An 18,164-nucleotide genomic window follows, 5' to 3' on the forward strand; every position below is an offset into this window, starting at 1 on the left:
TGCTAATGCACCTGGGAAAACAACAGAGAATGGCCCAAGTGCTTGGGCTCCTGCCTCCCATGGGGGAGACCCAGAAGAAGATCCCGAATCCTGGCTTTGGCCTAGGCCACCCTGGCTGTTGCGGCCACCTGGGGAGTCAGCCAGCAGATGGCAGATCTCTCTTTCTGTGTAACTGACTTTCAAATAAGTTAAAAAAAATACTTATTTGAAAGGCAGAGTTAGAAAGGGAGAGGCAGAGATCTTCATCTGCTGATTCACTCACGAGATGGCTGCAATAGCTGGGGTTGGACCAGGCCAAAGCCAGGAGCCCAGAGCTTCCTCCAGGTCTTCCATGTGGGTGCAGGGGCCTAAGCACTTGTGTCATCTGCTATTGCTTCCCCAGGTGCATTAACAGGGAGCTGTTTCAGAAGTGGAGCAGCCAGGTCTTGAACTGTTGCCCACATGAGATGCTGGCATGCAGATGGTGGCTTTACTTGCTACAATGCCAGGCCCACAAGTAAGACTTGAGAGTTGGTGTGTTCCTTGCTACAGCTGCTTGTCAATTCAAGCACTGAAATCAGTGCTAATTTTTAGGCTTGGCTGTATCTGCTCACCAGTTAAGGGGACAGTTTTCTAGGCTCCAAACATTTCCCTGCTAGGTTCTTGCTTTTAGAATGATCAAGCCTGAAGAAAATGCTCCCTTGACCACCACCTAAGTCAGCCTGCTTCTGGATGGAAAAACATCAGCCCCAAGTACAATTCATAACATGGCTGGAGTGAGAGGAGAGGAAGCTATAGTAACTGCTTCCAGGAAGTATCTGCATACACCTGAACTCTCATATCCCTCTCTAGCAATTGGAAAAAGAATTAATCTAGAAATGATAGTGCTTAGGGAGTTCTTCATTTCTGCACCTGCCCTTCAGTTCAGAAGTACTTCTTGCAACCCACAGCATAATATGTCAAATCTGCACTATAAACAAGGTAAAAACAGTGCTGCTTTTTTTACTTCATGATAAAGCTTTTTTAAATCTCCAAGTATTGTTTCTGACAAAAGAAAAACAAGACACTGAAGTCTCTGGATGTCACAGGTGATCTGAAATAACACAAATATTAACTGAAGAAGTTCAGAAGAATATTTTAAATAATAAAACAGGGAAACAGCTATGTACTTGTCTTCTTCAGCAAACTTTGTAAAACCCCTTTTCTCTAAATCAAAGCAAGGACCAAAATTTGTGAGTACCTATTTCCAGAAAAAGCATATCTAAATTGTCTGCAGCCTCATTAAACATGCCAATTTCAAAAAAAATTGGCTGACCATACATACAAAGAGTAAGCTTGTATTTTTTTTCCTGGTATCAAGCATGATGTCAATATAACACTTCTATATGATAAACTACAAAAGAATTCATAGCAATGCTACAGATCATATGCAAGTTTATTTAAATAACACTACATAGTGAGCCAATTTGTAAGTATAAAAATATATGGTTTAGCAACCAAATATAAGCACCACACAGAAGCACATTACACATATACCATCAGGCCTTTGGAAGATTAAGGCAACATAAATATCCCAAACAGCTTTATGAGAATGCTTTACTCATATAATAGATGTTATTAAAACATCTCAAGATAGGCAGAAATCCACAATTTTTCAGTATGAAGTCTTTCCTTGTAATTTGATCAATATGTTAATGATTCTTCTTAAAAACTGTTCAGTGATTAATCTAGATTGACAAATGGGCTATCAAAGCCACTATCTTGTTGGCTAGACAGGGGAGGAATTAACTTCCTTGCAGGCTGTCGACACATTGAAGTTGGCACTGTCCTGCTCAGTGTTTGGAAATCTGACTTTAAGTTATCAGCCTTAGGATGAGGTGGGTGTCCAAGAGTCACACTGATCTTCCCTAGCTGGGAATACGTGGTTTCTTCTGACAGGTCTGGAACATGATCACTCTGACATTTCATTGGTTGACAAACCATATTATTTTTCTCTGTATCTGAAAGACAATTGGTTGCTGAAAACTCTTTGAAATGAACAGATTCACCCAGTATATCCAAGGTGTTTTGCGGCCTACTGTGTAAAAATGACACTTCGGGGCTGTTACAGGGTAGAGTTGCACTGGTGGGATGGCAGCCTAAGGAGTCACTAGGGTCCCCTCCATCCTTTACCGGAGTTTCCTGAACACCCAGGCTTTGGCTTTCCTCGGACAGAGCATTTTCACTTGCCATTAGTGAATTGTGTGTGTATCCTTTCAAAAGAGGCTTTTCCTTAGCACCCTGAAAGGTGATGTGTGTGGATCCTGATTCAAAAAGACCAGGGGCACATCTAGGTGAGGGTTTATTTCCAAAGGTTCCAGGGCAGGGGTATGTGGCTGAGTGTGGAAGTGACTCAGAACCAGTATCTCTGAGTAGGTCTTTCTTCTTGTGCAAACCAAGGCCTCCTTCACCTTCGCATGGAACAAACTCAGGAGAAACATTCTTGGGCAAAACATCTAGGTGCTTGCCACTACTATCTCCAAACTGAAAGTCCGAAAGGGACCCTTTGGAACCCACATGATTTGTGTCCCCGTGCTCCGAGTCCTCTAACCGCCGTCGTAAGTTACAAGCAGCCCTCCTCTTAGGAACTTGCTCACACATACTTTTGGGGATACTTTTGACGCTGTTTGATCTGCTTTCAATGTAACGTGCTGTATTCTGAAGCACTTCATTTCTTTTTGATTTTTCAACTCCAATCAGTGTCTCCGAAGCCAGGGGCAGGGCTACTATAAGCAAAGGAACATAAAAGTAAGAGAAAATGAACATTTAAAGGAACTATATCAATGCTAAACAGTTAAAAAAATTTTTACATATATCTGCTAAATAAACCAGGGTAATTTTGTTAATGACATCTAATATATTATTGCCATTCATTTGATCACTTTCTACAACAATGCTTTTTAAGAAGCAATTGCATATATTAAGATAATCGAAAATGAATCTTGATGTGAATGGAAGGGGAGAGGGAGTGGGAAAGGGGAGGGTTGTTGGTGGGAGGGACGGTATGGGGGGGGAAGCCATTGTAACCCATGAGTCGTACTTTGGAAATTTATATTCATTAAATAAAAGATTAAAAAAAAAAAAAAAAAAAAAAAAAAGAAGCAATTGCAATTTTTTTTTAACCTATTCCGATTCTGGTGTCAGGAATGGAGTTTTTGATGAAGGAAGCTTGCGAGAAGAGTCATGTACCTAGACCTATCTGTGTGTGTGCACACATCTCTCTATAAAATCTGTTTTCTGATTTAATTGGGTAGGACACTATGTGGCCACACAGCATAGAATTAGAAGCACTGTAATTCAGTCCACTAGAAGTTCATTTCCATGGGGCCACTATTTACACACTGTTGCCTCTAGTCTAGAACATTACTTTCTTATCCAATGCCACTGTCCTAAGAGTAATATCACCATTCCAAAACTTACACAATCAGTTTTCTTCTCCATGAGGAATGGTTAACAACATGCTGAATTTCCAGATAATCTCTGCTTCAGGTTCTCAGTAGTTCAAAAAGCCCATTTTCCTACAAATACTCCTGTGTTAAACACCTCCCGGGGCGATCAGGAACTCACCAGTTGTTTTTCACATATTTCTACCACCCTGTGCTTCATACACTACGAGTCTAAAGCTATGTTGTTACACACAGAAACAACTCATAGTTTCTTGGGAGATTGTTCCTATTAAAAATTATCTTTGCTCCTTTTAGTGCTCTGATTCATCTAATACTATATTTATAAGTCATCTAATATCAATATTGCATTTGCCTGGCATGCCTTTCCCTACTCTTTTGGAATTTTAGGTGGTATTCTTGTAAAAATGGCAAATGTCCATATTTTATAAAACCCTGTTTGAAACTTATGGCTTTTTAGCATTGTGATGCTAGAGGGGAAAGCCACCGGCAGGCATGATATGGGCAACAGTTCATGTCCTGACTACTTTACATCCAATTCATCTCCCTGCTAAGGTGCCTGGGAAAGCAGAAGATGGCCCAAGTGCATGGGCCTCTGCACCTAATGTGGAAGACCCGGATGAAGCCCCTGGCTTCTGCCTGCCACAGTGCTGGCTATTCCGGCCACTTGGAGAGTAAACCAGCAGATGGAAGATCCCTCTGTCTCTCCCGCACTGTAACTGACTTTCAACATAAATAAATCTTTAAAAATCAATTTAAAAAAGAAAGAAAATTATGGCCTTTAAAAAAAAATGTTTACTTGAAGGCAGAGTTACAAAAAGAGGCAGAGAGAGAGAGAGAGGTCCTCCATCTGCTGGTTCACTCCCTGACTGACTGCAATGGCAGGAACTGTGCTGATCCAAAGCCAGGAGCCTCCTCTAGGTCTCCCATGCGGGTGCAGGGGCCCAAGGACCTGGGCCATCTTCCACTGCTTTCCCAGGCTGTAGCAGAGAGCTGAATTGGAAGTGGAGCAGCCAGGACTTGAACCCGCTATGCCACAGCACCAGCTCCGTGGTCTTTTAATAATAAGCGAATTTAACCTATTCACATTTACTATGATTGCTAATGTTTCAATCTACTAAGAGTTCTATTTACCCAGATTTTCTAATTCTTTCTTCTTTCCTGATTTTGCTAGGCTAAAATGCTTTCTTCCAAGTTTTTCCCCAACCAATTTGAAAATTATATATTCTACTTCTTTGTTACCCTTGAATTTTAATATACTTAAACCTGTATTTTTCCGCCAATGACTACATTTAATAGAGTCTATACTCTCTTCATGAAAATGGGGAAAATCTGAGCATAATTTTAGTTTCTTCTACCATTTCTTCCTACATTTTTCAAGAAAATTATACTTTCTAATACTCTCAGGTCTTTATTGTTTTAGTTTCGTGTCTTATCATGGTGACAGATTTCTGTAAATATATGGTGAGTCTTGATTAAGCAAGCAGCACAGATACGGTATTTAGGACATTTAAATAGCAAGCAGTTAGAGGCTGGGAGAGGTAGAAAGATCCATTAGGTGGCATGGGGGCTCCCAGTTATTTCTTGGTGTGGCTAGCCACCTAGCACACTGCCTGCTCTCACACGCTTTGTTCTTAATGCTGCTGCCCAGTATTGAGGTTGGGGAAGGGAGGGGAAAGGAAAAACAGAGGGTGGCCCCACTGGTTGCATTGGTACCCTCAAGGCCCGCTACTTCTCCTGGGCCATCTCCCCTCCATATGTGGAACAGTTCTGATATTGTTCCTAATTGTGCCTGTCACCTTTTGGCCGCTTTGAACTGAGGTTTCCATCTGTAACTCTACACTATCTTCTTTTCTACAGCATCTGGTCTATCCATGGCAACTATATAAGCTCAGTTAACTTTCACCTTTATCTTATCTTAGAAAAAAATTTTACTTGTATGGGTAGAAGCAACAATGGGAAGCTTCCTATTTAAACCAGAAATTTGCATAAATGAATGTAGAGTTTTCTAGTTCAAATAAATCACACGCACATAACTTTATAATTTAACTCTTACTCCTTACATTTCCTGTAGTTTTTCATACTAAAAATATTTAATATCCAAAAAAGACAGAAAAACCATTCAAGTGACTCATTGTGACATACCTGACTGTGTAAGTTTGCTCTGGGATTTATTAGAAATAGGCGTTTCCAGCAATTTTGCCATTGTAGCAAGTTTGCTAGCAGCATTCATAATCTTTTTTTCAGCCCTGTGGGGAATTCCAGAATATTGAATTAAAACAGTTTAAATGAAAAAATGAGTTCTCTTAGCCCCAAGATTTCTGTTTTCCTATTAGCTCTGCCAACACTTAGGGTAGCACAACAGTTAAGTCTCTCATAACCCCCAGTGGCTGATCGTGTAGAAACAGGTAATACTGTGGTCAAGGAAAATGTTTAGAAAATGACATAAGTTGTCTTTGACTCTTAGGACACAACTTTTACAATGAACTTACCCTTCTTCTTTTCCATTATCCTGCAAAATCTGTTGGAGGCAAGTCAAATAATATTTGCGCATCTTTCGGGCAGTATCTTGGCGTTCTCGCAATACCTCTGCTTTTACCATTTCCGCAGCTCTTTCCTTACTCTCCTGAATGTAACGAAGCATGTCACCTACAGTGGGGTGAGGGGATACCCACAGAATGCAGGTTCATTAGCACTGATTCAGAAACAGGAGGGGCTGCCTTCAGGCCCCAATTTTCTGCGAGAGAGAGTGATGGAGGTACAAATGAAACTTTCCGTAGTCATGTAAATGGAATACTTCAGATCCCACTTTGATAGACTCAAAAGAGAATTAGTAAGTCTTTCTGGAATGATGACATAACATACGGCAAGGAAACATGATAAGCTCCCCAGGGAAATTCTGTCATATTCTAAAACACTTAGCAAGAAAATACCCAAACTACTAGGCACAGAAACATGTATTCCAATTGTACATTACGTCCATTTAAGAGAAAAGAGGAAATTATAGAAAGAGTGAGGAAGAAAGGAGACACTAAAAGGGCGGAGAGGAGGCAACAGGAGCTGAAGAGACTCATATTCATCGCTTGTGCTCTGAAAGTCCACTTTCCATCAATTCTCTCAGCAGCGCTTACTGAGCACCTTGCTAAATGTAATCTCACAAACCATGGGAGACAGGTGCAAAATGCTACTATAAGGAGGGTGATGAGACGTCCGTGTGAATGTGAATTTCAGAAGGTAATGTAACTCTCAGCTCCAAGCTGTTGTTGCTGTTGTTTTTAAAGATGTATTTGAGAGGAAGAGAGACAGGGAGATCTTCCATTCGCTGGTTTACTCCCCAAATGGCCCCAATTGCTACAGCTGAGCTGATCAGGAGCCAGAAGCTTCTTCTGGGTGCAGGACTATTCCCAGGTGTATTAGCAGGGAGTTGGATTTGAAGTGGAGCAGCCAGGACTCAAATCGGTGCCCATTATGGGATGCTGGAGCCACAGGCTGCAGTTTTACCCACTACACCATAGCACTAGCCCCTCGAGTTCTCTCTTTAATGTAACATGGTTTTGATCAGAACCACTTTTTGAATAAAAAATGTTAGCCCTAAGACTGCATCTGTTATATTAGCCAACCCATTCATATGGAAGTCTCCCTCTTAATGTCAATAACCATCTAAAAATTACATGCTCTATGCAAAAATATTAACTGGGAGACTTTTTCATTGGAAAAATGAAAATGGAGCATATATCAATATAAAACCTCCAACCAACTTTGTAAAAATATATCTAAGACCCAGTACACACACTTACCCAAGTGGTAGGATGAAAAAAGCTTAAACTTCTACTTCTCAGTTAACAAATTACAAGTATTAACAAAAAGTTGGCATGTTTGTAATTATTGCTGATACTAACAAAATATGTTACTATAAAGAAAATTCCCTTTGAGTTTTCTAGAACATCTATCATGTATAGATCTATCATCTATCATGTATAGATGTTCTACCAATTATATTAGGTATTTGAGATCTTTCCTGCTCTTTGTTAAAAATGAATATATTTTTACAAAGTAAATTCATTTTCCTATTCAAATGCTGGCTATTGTATTAAGACACACATCCCCTTCTATGCAATTTTGTCATTAAAAACCAGGAAGTATTATACACTGGGAAACTGTCAGGGCAAGGCTCTCAGAGCATGCTGGCACCACCTGGTATGGACAAGAACTGATAAAAATACACAGCTCTGAGGAATAATAATGACAAAGAAATGAATCTAGTTAGCAATTGTTCGATCTTACCATAGAAAGTAGTAATTACTAATTAAAAAAACTCATGTGACTTATTTTGCAAGTTATTTAAGCTGTGAGGTTATCAAATTTTAGTTTACAAAAAAGAAATGGAATAATCAACAATAAAAAAAAAATATCTGAGGGCAAGTGGTTGGCTCCTTGTCACCATGTAGGAGACCTGGATTGAGTTCTTGGATTCAGCTATGCTTAACTTTGCCATTGAAGGAATCTGGGGAGTGAACACACAGAAAGAAGTTCATTTCTCTCTCTCTCAACCTCTCAAATTAATAATTGCTTTTAAGTCTGAAAAGAATTAACTCTACTTTCATACTTCCATGTCACTTCCAAAATATATTATACTTGGACAAAATTAGCCACTGCATAATTTTGAAAAAGCATCACAACTCTAAGATTAAATAATAAAATAGTTTGGAAAGTTCCCAAAAAGTACTACTATTGGTAAACTCCAAGTTTTCATTCAACAACCACAATTTTAAAAAGGTCCAAACTTCAAAATAACGGGAGTCTGTCTAGGAACTTACGTTTAATTTTTTTTACAGCTTTTATGTACTGCCCACGAAGTTCCTCTAAGGCTTCCCTGTGGCATGGCAGGCAAGGATTTTCAATGGCCCCTTCTGACAAAGACCTAAAAACAAACCAAAGGTTGCAAAGACAGTGTTAGTGAAAAACTTCATTTGAAAAAAATGTGTATTCATGCATTCAAAGGAAATCAACTGAGATGTGCTAAAATTCATACCCAAAGACCACTACCATAGTTATTTAAAATGGGGGGGAGGAAGGATGGACACAACTTCATTATTACAGATGCTTAAATATTGGTAAATCCACAGGATAAAAATGTAGGTATTGAAAAGCATATAGTATTGCCGGCGTCGCAGCTCACTAGGCTAATCCTCTGCCTGCGGCGCCGGCACACCGGGTTCTAGTCCCGGTCAGGGTGCCGGATTCTGTCCCGGTTGCCCCTCTTCCAGGCCAGCTCTCTGTTGTGGCCTGGGAGTGCAGTGGAGGATGGCCCAAGTGCTTGTGCCCTGCACCCCATGGGAGACCAGGAGAAGCACCTGGCTCCTGCCATAGGTTCAGTGCCATGCACTGGCCGCAGGCCGCAGGCTGCGGCGGCCATTGTAGGGTGAACCAATGGCAAAAAGGAAGACCTTTCTCTCTGTCTCTCTCTCTCACTGTCCACTCTGCCTGTCCAAAAAAAAAAAAAGCATACAGTATTTAACATGGGAAAATGTTTAATAACATCAAATGAATAAAAGATTACATAATACTTTCTGCAATAACCCCAATTTAAATACACTGTGCCCAGGACATGCATGTGTAAAGAAGCTTAAATTATTTAAGAAGTTAACAGTGTATCTTCTGGAGATAGAAAATCTCCCAAAACTTTTTTATACCTTTTGCTACATAACCAAAGAAATAGTTGATAGCTTCAAAAACATCAAAATGGTTAGAAATAAACAGTCTCTTTAAAATGGTAAAAGTCTACCTTGGTGGTGTTTTACAAAGTGCTTGCATTTCTTGCAATTTATTCTTCATGTCACTGTTTTCTTCTATTAATTCTTCAACAACTTTGTTATTCTCTTCTACAAAGGAAAGTTTATAGTATAGTAGTCAGTTCCCTTTTTTTCCAGTCTTCCTCTTCCTTAAGTGCCTGACACACATGTTTATAAAGACGGCATAATTCTAGTTGCTCTCCTGTGTTATCAATGCCCTGATAAACTCTAGTCCGATCATTCCCTATTCTGTCATCTCAGCACTCAAGATCTGTATTCCACCTTCTTGCTTAGGGTCACACATCGTCCTGGAATTTGTTTCACAGACATGTGTTTTATTTTCCTGCTAGATGTGCTCTGTTGAAACCTAGTAGGATTTCTAACTCAAGTTCTACCAGGGATCCTGGTGTTCAAGCATCTCTATAAAATAAAAACCTTAAGTAGGTGCCATGCTCAGAAATAATGTAAGATTTTCAACTTTTTGGACCTTCAGAAAGATGAAAATGAGAGAGTCTATGTGGTATAAAAGAAAAAAGTATAAATTTCAGAGACACAGAGACTAGTTTTAAATCCTAGCTCTGCTTCTGACCAGTTGGATCAACCAAGGCAAATTATTTAACTTTCTGAACTTAAGTTTTTTTACATGTAAAATGGGGATAGTGTCACTTACCTTAAAGGTTATAAAAGAAATAAAACAACAAATGCATAACACCTTACATAGGCTCGGAAATACCAATGTGAAGATAGCATGTCATGTTTCCTACTATGCCATCCTGTTAACCCATAATTTGGGAAATGAAATCACTTTTTTCCCATTTTTCAATACATGTTACCAAGAGAGAAAACAATTTAAGAAACAAAAAAGCAATGATAGCAAAAATATCATCTAGTAAGATTTATATTAAGAGCAAAATTCAATGACTTAAATTCTGGCATTGATGACCATCCTCAGCCAGTGCTTTTGAGAAAGTACAAACTTTCGTTGCTATGAAATGTAGGAGGGATTAGTTTCAATAAACACTATGTAGAGTAACTGTTTGATGATAATATATGGTACTAAATATTATAAAGAATCATATCCTACCACTCGTCATCTTATGTAAAAAATTTTTCTTGATTTCCATCAAATATTGCAATAATTATATGAGTAAACATCAAAAAGTTCATGGAAAATGGAATTAAAAACAAAAAAAGTTCCAGTCATTTTGTCCACCTCTGACCTCTGAAGAGCTGAGGGTCCTGGAAATTTATTCATATCAGTGTAGTCTTTTTTGCATTAACTTAAAAAGCTTTTAAAGTATACCTATTTTTCTTAATGTCAGACAACCGAAAAGAGGAAGCAAATTAGGAGTAAGGTGGATGAGGGATTCCCTATCATCTTACAAATGTGCCGTTGTCTGATGGGAAGTGGCAAGAGCACTGTGAAGCACTCTGGGGAAACTGCCTGGGGTTTTCCTGTGAAGGCTTTGGCTAACTTTCTCAAACCACTCTCAAAACAAGCAGGTGTTAGCACTCCTTGGTCCTCTAGAAAGCCAACAAGCAAAAATGCTCTTCACCTTACAAAAAAATTGTTGCCACACCTTTATTCTTGACTGGTCTGCTTTTGCTTTGATTGGACCATGTACTGGTCTTGGTAGCCATTGTTTTGATTGTCCTTTGTCTTCAGGATTACCCTGGAAAAGCCAGGTTTCATCTCCTGTTATAATTCTTCAAAGAAATGCTTCAAGATCGTGATCCACATGTTTAACATCTTATTCAAAGTTCTACATGCAGCCGACTGATGGATGTGCAACAGTTTTTGGGTCCATCAAGCAGGAAGTTTGTGTTCAGCTTTAATTTTTCAGTCAGAATTGTGGAAGGTGGATGGGGCCTGCACCGTGGTGCAGTGGGTTAATCCTCCTCCTGCGGCGCCAGCATCCCATATGGGTTCTGGTGGTTCTGGTCCCGGCTGCTCCTCTTCCAATCCAGCTCTCTGCTGTGGCCTGGGAGGGCAGTGGAGGATGGCCCAGGTCCTTGGGCCCCTGCACCCACATGGGAGACCGAGAGGAAGCACCTGGCTCCTGGCTTAGGATCAGCACAGCTCTGGCCATTGTAGCCACCTGGGGAGTGAACCAGCGGACAGAAGACCTTTCTCTGTCTCTCCCTCTGTCTGTAACTCTCTCAGATAAATAAAAATCTTTAAAATAAAATTTAAATGGGACCAGTTGAAATGTCTGTGGTGTTGGCTATTGTTTCTACTTTTGTCCATCCCCCTCTTCAACTGGGGAACAAATAAGATTAATGATTCCTCACAAATTGATCTTGATAGTCTGCCTCTGTAGACTATCTTCAGAATTGTCTTGTCCTTTCTTAAAATGAGTTATCCAGGGGCCAGTGCTGTGACGAAGTAGGTTAATCCTCCACCTGAGGCACCGGCATCCTAGATGGGTGCTGGTTCTAGTCCCGGTTGCTCCCCTTCCAATCCAGCACTCTACTGTGGCCTGGGAAAGCAATAGAAGATGGTCCAAGTGCTTGGGGCCCTGCACCTGCATGGAAGACCAGAAGAAACACCTGGCTCCTGGCTTCAGATCGGCACAGCTCTGGCAGTTGCAGCATAAACCAATGGAAGGAAGACCTTTCTCTCTGTCTCTCTCTCTCTCACTGTCTATAACTCCACCTCTCAAATAAATAAATAAAATCTTAAAAAAAAAAAAAAGGAGTTATCCATTTACAAACTGTTGATTTCTTTGGAGCATATTCCCTGTACACTTTTCATAAAGTATCAGTGATTTCACCCTGTCTCCACTCAAGCTCCACCATAAATCTAATGTTTGTTTTTGCTTCTAGTTTAACAGAATTCATGTTGCTCTCAGAGGGGCTCTTTTCAAACTCATGTCTTATCCTTCTTAGTGCCTTAAAATAGATCCTGTTCGGACAGGCAAATTAATATGAGCTTATTTTGGTGCAAAAAAAAGCTTTGAAATCTGGGGCTAGTATTGTAGCACAGTGGTTTAAGCTGCCACCTCTAACACTTACATCCCATACTGGAGTTCCAGATCAAGTTCTTGCTGCTCCACTTCCAATCCAGGTTCCTGCTAATGTGCCTGGTAAGGTAGCCCTAGTACTCTGCTTCCTGTCACTCATCTAGATCAAGATAGAGTTCCTGGCTCCTGGCTTTGGCCTGACCTAGACCTGGCTGTTGTGGTCATTTGGGGAGGGAACCAATGGGTGGAACATCTCCCCGTCTCTCTTGCTCTTTCAAATAAATAGAAAAACAAATATCCAAAACTTTTTTAAAATCCATGCATGGTTTTTTTTCATATAAGCACTGCATGAACTTTTGGAGACTCTTTATATTGTACTTTTAGCTATAGTTGGGCAAAATGTTATTTAGTCCTCTGTCCTCTAGCAAAGAGCAAAGTAATCACAAAGGGAAGTGTAGTTTTTAAATTTTTTACCTCAAAATTCATAATTCCAAAAGGTTTTATCTATCTAACAAACTTAGTAAACGGTAAGTAAACAGGTGTGGTAGTATGTAGCTTCTTCTATGTGCTATGAGGCTGAATACTTCATTAACTGCTGGGACAGGACTTGATCCTTGAAGTCTATCTTCCAAAAAGGAGTACAGGCAAGAAATAACAAAAGTGATGTATATTATAAAAAGCACAGGCGCAATGGGGAATGTATAATAAGAGGATCTAACCAGGAAATGAGACCAGGAAGTTTGGCTAAAGACAGACAGACTGACTCAGACAGGAGACAATGAAATCCATGCTATGGCTCTACTCAGTGTAAAAGGGTTGCCAGGTACTAAATCATAAAGAGCTTTTTAAACCACGTAAAATCAAGTATTTGTACTTCATACTGGGGACCATGGCAAGCCCCTGAACGGCTTTCAACAAGAGACTATCATGATCCAATTTACTTTTGTAAAAGGTTTCTCTAGCTGCCCCATGGGGAATGAATTACAGGGGTAATGCTGGAAACAGAAAGACTTAAGAGGTGACTGCCATTGTCGAGGTGAATGCAGAAAATGAATGAACCTCTTTACCTGATCTTTTCTGGATAAAATTATTTAGGACCCTGGCGCTCAGTTTTTTATTCATTCGAACATTCATTGTCTGGTATGTGCTCAATATCATAAGTATATGGATAAACAAGATAAAATACATTCTTCATCCTCCCAGAACCTGTAGTTGGGAGAGGATATCAGACATGCAACAAAGCAATTAAAATACAGAAAGGTAAGAGAAAGAGCCAAGGGCTACAGGGCTACATAGAAGCAGCCCACTTAACCCAGGCTGAGGAAAATCAAGGAAGGTTTTAAAGAAGATGTGTCTTCTGAGTTGAATCCTAAAGGATGAGCAATTGGAAGTCAAATGGTAGGACAAAGAACAGGTCAGATTGATAACACTATAGGCAAGGATCAGCAGTAAAAGAAAACATGACCAGTTAAGGAATCCATTATCCAGAGCTCGGGGTGCAGCAAGTAGTAAGAAAGCAGCCTTTAAGCCCAATAGCTTTCCTTCTTGAAAAGAACAGTGGGAAATGGCAAAGACTTCCCTGACTGCAATGTGGTCAGCAGCCTTGAAGGCGGCCAGGCCAAAGCTACACGCCTTTTCCCTCCGCCCTGAATGTGTTCTTCCCCTTGGCAAAGACTCAGGCAACTTTCCTTAACTCTAATTAAGAGACAGAGTTACCATCCTTTCTGCTAAAAACGCACAGCATATTGCCAATAGCACTCAATGTCAAGTTATTTATTACTCTGTTCTTAGTTCCTGTCACTTAAGTTTTTTGGAGAAAGGGAGCAGCAGGGTGTTTTGTATCTCCACCAGGTCTGGAAACATTCCTCAGAGCATCCCCACTGCCCGGAACCCTGCTTGACACATACTGGGCCCTTGCTATCTGTTTAATCAAGAAAAGGAAGGAAGGAATGTGACCTTTTAATCACAGCTGAAGTTTTCCTCTTTTGAGTTGACTAGGAATAATTCTGTTAGTAAAAATAAGGTCCAAATTAGGTTATGTTAATCCCAAAAGAGAAACCGTGCAAACGTTAACTAAAATGTCACATTTGAACATTTATGTCAACAGCATGAAAGATTTATAGCAGTAGCAGTGCCACTTTAAATGCTAACCTCCAATTTTTTCCACTACAGCTTTGTGCTTCCTTTCTAAGTGCTGAAGATGCCTACAGCATTTCTCCAGTTTTCTTTTCAGATCTTGACTTTCCTGCTTTGCCTTTTCAAGTTCTTGAAAGCAGGGTCCACAGCATAAATTCTTAATTTCAAGGATCTTTTTCTTATCTGCAAAATTAAATGACAGAAAGCTTTTATATCAGTTTGGCCCGAGAACTACGAAAAGCAAAGCAGATGATGTGACTCACAATCAAAGGCTCCAGTGCACCTGACAGAGCAGGATCCTGAGACAGAGAGACCTGGGTTTAGATCCTGTTCCCACCACGCACTGGCTGTGTGCCTCCACGGACTCCTTAATCTCTCTGAGGCTTAGTTTTCTAATACGTAGAATTGGATAATACGATCTACTTTAACTACTGTGAAACCTATATTCAGATCTTAGCACTGAGTATCGTTTCCTAAGAAAAGGAACTGGGAATCTTTAAGAAATGGCTGATTCCAGTTCTGGGAAAGAGAACAAAGAGACTGAAAGATCTTGCCATGTAAGAAAGTACTCAAATACACTCCCATCACAAAAGCACAGTTTGAAGGGCCTCTATTAGATAAACTGCTGTCAATTTGAGCATCATTAAATACAGCGATGCATTACGAATCATCAAGAGTCACAGCGGTAATCCTGTGGATGGAAGGCAAGTAGATAAAGAAATATACAGGCCAAGGGGAGGGAAGACTCCTGATTGTGACACCACAGAGTGCCACCTGCTAATACTGGACGGAGGTCTGCAACTGGGGAAACAAAAAATACACTTTTGCTTCCACTGTAGTAAAGACTGGATCAGGTGGGAATCGCCAATCACCAAACTTAACAGAAGGTTCTAATGAGGAAAAGGATATTTGCATGGTCTTAAAGTGTCTCCCCACAGATTATTCATTAGTTCCTAGAGGGAAAAACCCAGTAATTATTTAGTGAAGAAATTAGAAAGCATTATGACCAGACTGGGGTCAGGAGAGGGGATCACCCAGGCAGTGTCCAGGCAAGAATCTTCTCGGGAAGAAACAGACAAACCTAAGTGGGGAAAGCTCTGTTAACAAGGAGTAATGGGCAACATAGAAGGTCACAATGATATAACTTACCTCATATGGGTCAGGAAAAAAAGGAGATCACATGCACAAACACCCAAATGTGAACACCAGCTGGAGTAAGGTGTTACTAAGAGGTGTATATAAGTATTTTTGCAACTTTTTATTTTTCTAACTTCTACATTTTATAAGTTTGAAGTCATCTCCAAATTTAAAAAAATGACTCAAAACTACTGATATAAATATATAAAAACTGTTTTGTGTAGCACCTGGAATACAGCATATACAAAATAAATAGCTACTGTCATTACTAACATATGGCATTATAAAATTAGAATAACAAAATTATACAAAGGGTTATTACTACTACTATCAGTGATATAATCAAATAGAAATACAAATCGGCACAGGCTCAGAAGCGAGTACCTAAAATGTGCATATAATGTGATTGGTCACGCAAAATTAATCTTAGTTCTCTTTATCAGTTTCACTTATTAGGGATTAATGAAGCATCATACTTGTACTAAACACTGATTTTCTATTTTTCATTTCAGCTACTTTTGTAAGATCAGCAACCATGCAAGTACCCACTGACAAGATAACAGATAAGTCCATTCTAGTACATTTCTAAAGTGAAATATTGTACAGAAATGAAAATGAGCTAGAGTTGTATGCATTAACACAAAGTTCTGTGGAAAGATAGCAAGTTAACAAAGGACATGAATATTAAGCCACTTTTATTACAAAAAACAATAACTTTTTAAAAATAGTTATATTCTATTAAAACATTAATAATTAAAAAAAAAAAACAGATTATTTGTTACCTCGGGTTTCAGGGGAAGAACTGTGTTCCATGGTATTGGTGATGTTCTGTTTCTTAAACGGAATAGTGGGTTCCTGGCTGTTACACTCTAACTTACACACATTCTTATGTATCAAGTGTTTTATAACTGATGTTTATCTTTAAAATATTAAGCTATTAGGAGCATATAACCAGTCAACAATGGTTACTATCTGCTGGTGGGAGTCCTATGGACTTTATCACTTAACACATGTTTGGGATTATTTAGTTCTTTCTAAATAGGTGGGAAAAAAAGAAATCTTCTTTCATATTTATAGGACTTCCCAAAACTACATAACGTTAACAGTTATTTCTAGCCCTTTCATGATGAAAATAAACTATCAGGCTATTGCAAATATGACAAAAAATTGAAAAAGATACAAATTAAGGTAGTATTACCACCCACTTAATAGTCAATATTCTCAGAGCCATCTAGAACCTAGAAATAAGGGGACAGAGCTTGTGAATGAGGAAAATTACTATCAACTAACAGAGATTACCTAAGCTCCTGGGAACATTACCAACTGAATTAGAAATGTGTAGAAACTAAGGTTATTGACTTGGTACATCATATAATTTGCTCTGGCAATTGCTAATTTTCTTCCAGATTCCAGTGAAAAGTGTAAATAAGAAGCAGAAAGTGAGTTTACACGTTTGTATGAGGGAAGGAGCAGGCTGCAAGGAGAAGATATCTAATCAAGGACGTGTCAGTGCTTACCTCAGAAAACTCAGAGGCAACATACGTCCTTGTGCCTCAGGAAGCTAGGAATAAAAAGGGTTGTGGTACAGTACAAAAATTCTTTCATAATGACAAGTTTAAGTCATTAAAGAAGAATTAAACTGTTACTTCATCCAAGGTTTAAGGAACACATACTATGCAGCATTCACTCTGTCACATGTTAGAGAGGAAGAAATTAAAAACACTGCCTTTAGCTGGAAAAAAAAAAACCCTCACAAATAAGCTAGACAATGCCTATACTGCAGGATGATTTTCATTTTTAAAATGGCTGAAATCAGCTTCAGGAATTTGGATGAAACATTTTATTCGCTGGCAATTTTCTTAGGTGAAACCCTTGATTTCTCATTAGGGGATAAAATTCTCATTTGTCTAGTCCCAAAAATCACTTGTAAATGGAAGGGAAACCATTAAAAGAAGAGGGTCTAAATCAACCCTGTCCATAAAAATACGAAATAAAATCTAGGGAGAGGATACACAGTAGTTGGAGTAAGAGCACACATTTTTTCACTCACAAAACCATTCACATATTTGATCTCCTTTTATCCTCAAAGAAACCCTGGGGAATGGTGATTACAGATGTTACAAAGAATAGTGGGAACAAAATCCAGTTACCAGCTTCTGCTGCTGTTTCTTGCCAGGCCAGTGGCTGAGCGCGGTGTCCAGAAGTAGACGCAGGAAGGGCTGCTGTTGCTCCCAGGTCTCCTCTGCCAATGCCCTGGGCGGCAGGATCCGCAGAGATCTTAGCCATACTTGCCTGAAATTAATTATCCTCATAGTGAGTACCCAGTAAAGATCTTCACGCTAACTTCCACTTCAAGTGTTAAAAACATAAAAAGAAAATGTTGCTTGGAAAAAAATCTTGCCTGAACTATCACATGACTACTGCCGATATCATAAATGATTCTCTTATGACCATATTTATTAGAACAGTGTCAGAAAAGACTGATGGGTCGGCTAAGACAGAATGAAGCTCAACTCTGAAACATACAAAGGAATGTGAGATAATTTTAGTGGTTTATGTGATCACACCATAGACAGACAACATGCAATCAGAAATGTTCTTCAAAATCCAGCGCTGCAGCAGGAATCAAATTCATTAGCAACTATTATCAAGCTTTTGCCTCCAATGAAAAATAACCACAGTAAAAATAATTTTTATCCTTCTAAATACTTTAA

At 39.3% G+C, this 18,164-nt stretch overlaps 1 protein-coding gene across 18 annotated transcripts in view; it reads right to left on the reverse strand.

Moving 5' to 3' along the window:
• Positions 1–1,396: 1,396 nt before the first annotated feature.
• The window catches only part of CEP152 (centrosomal protein 152), a 90,661-nt gene continuing 73,893 nt past the window's right edge, over positions 1,397–18,164 (reverse strand). For 10 of the 18 annotated variants that reach the window (XM_070054153.1, XM_008269045.4, XM_070054151.1 and 7 more), the window contains 7 exons: positions 17,601–17,742; positions 14,329–14,496; positions 9,208–9,304; positions 8,240–8,343; positions 5,915–6,071; positions 5,568–5,671; positions 1,397–2,744 (listed from right to left, as the gene is read on the reverse strand). In XM_070054153.1, the coding sequence (XP_069910254.1) occupies positions 1,702–2,744; positions 5,568–5,671; positions 5,915–6,071; positions 8,240–8,343; positions 9,208–9,304; positions 14,329–14,496; positions 17,601–17,742 (1,815 nt within the window). In that variant the 3' untranslated portion in view covers positions 1,397–1,701. The remainder of the gene's footprint in view (positions 2,745–5,567; positions 5,672–5,914; positions 6,072–8,239; positions 8,344–9,207; positions 9,305–14,328; positions 14,497–17,600; positions 17,743–18,164) is intronic. The other 8 variants (XM_008269055.4, XM_051822400.2, XM_051822395.2 and 5 more) reach the window with 4 other exon arrangements.

Source organism: Oryctolagus cuniculus, chromosome 12 (assembly GCF_964237555.1).
Source record: "Oryctolagus cuniculus chromosome 12, mOryCun1.1, whole genome shotgun sequence".
NCBI lineage: Eukaryota > Metazoa > Chordata > Mammalia > Lagomorpha > Leporidae > Oryctolagus > Oryctolagus cuniculus.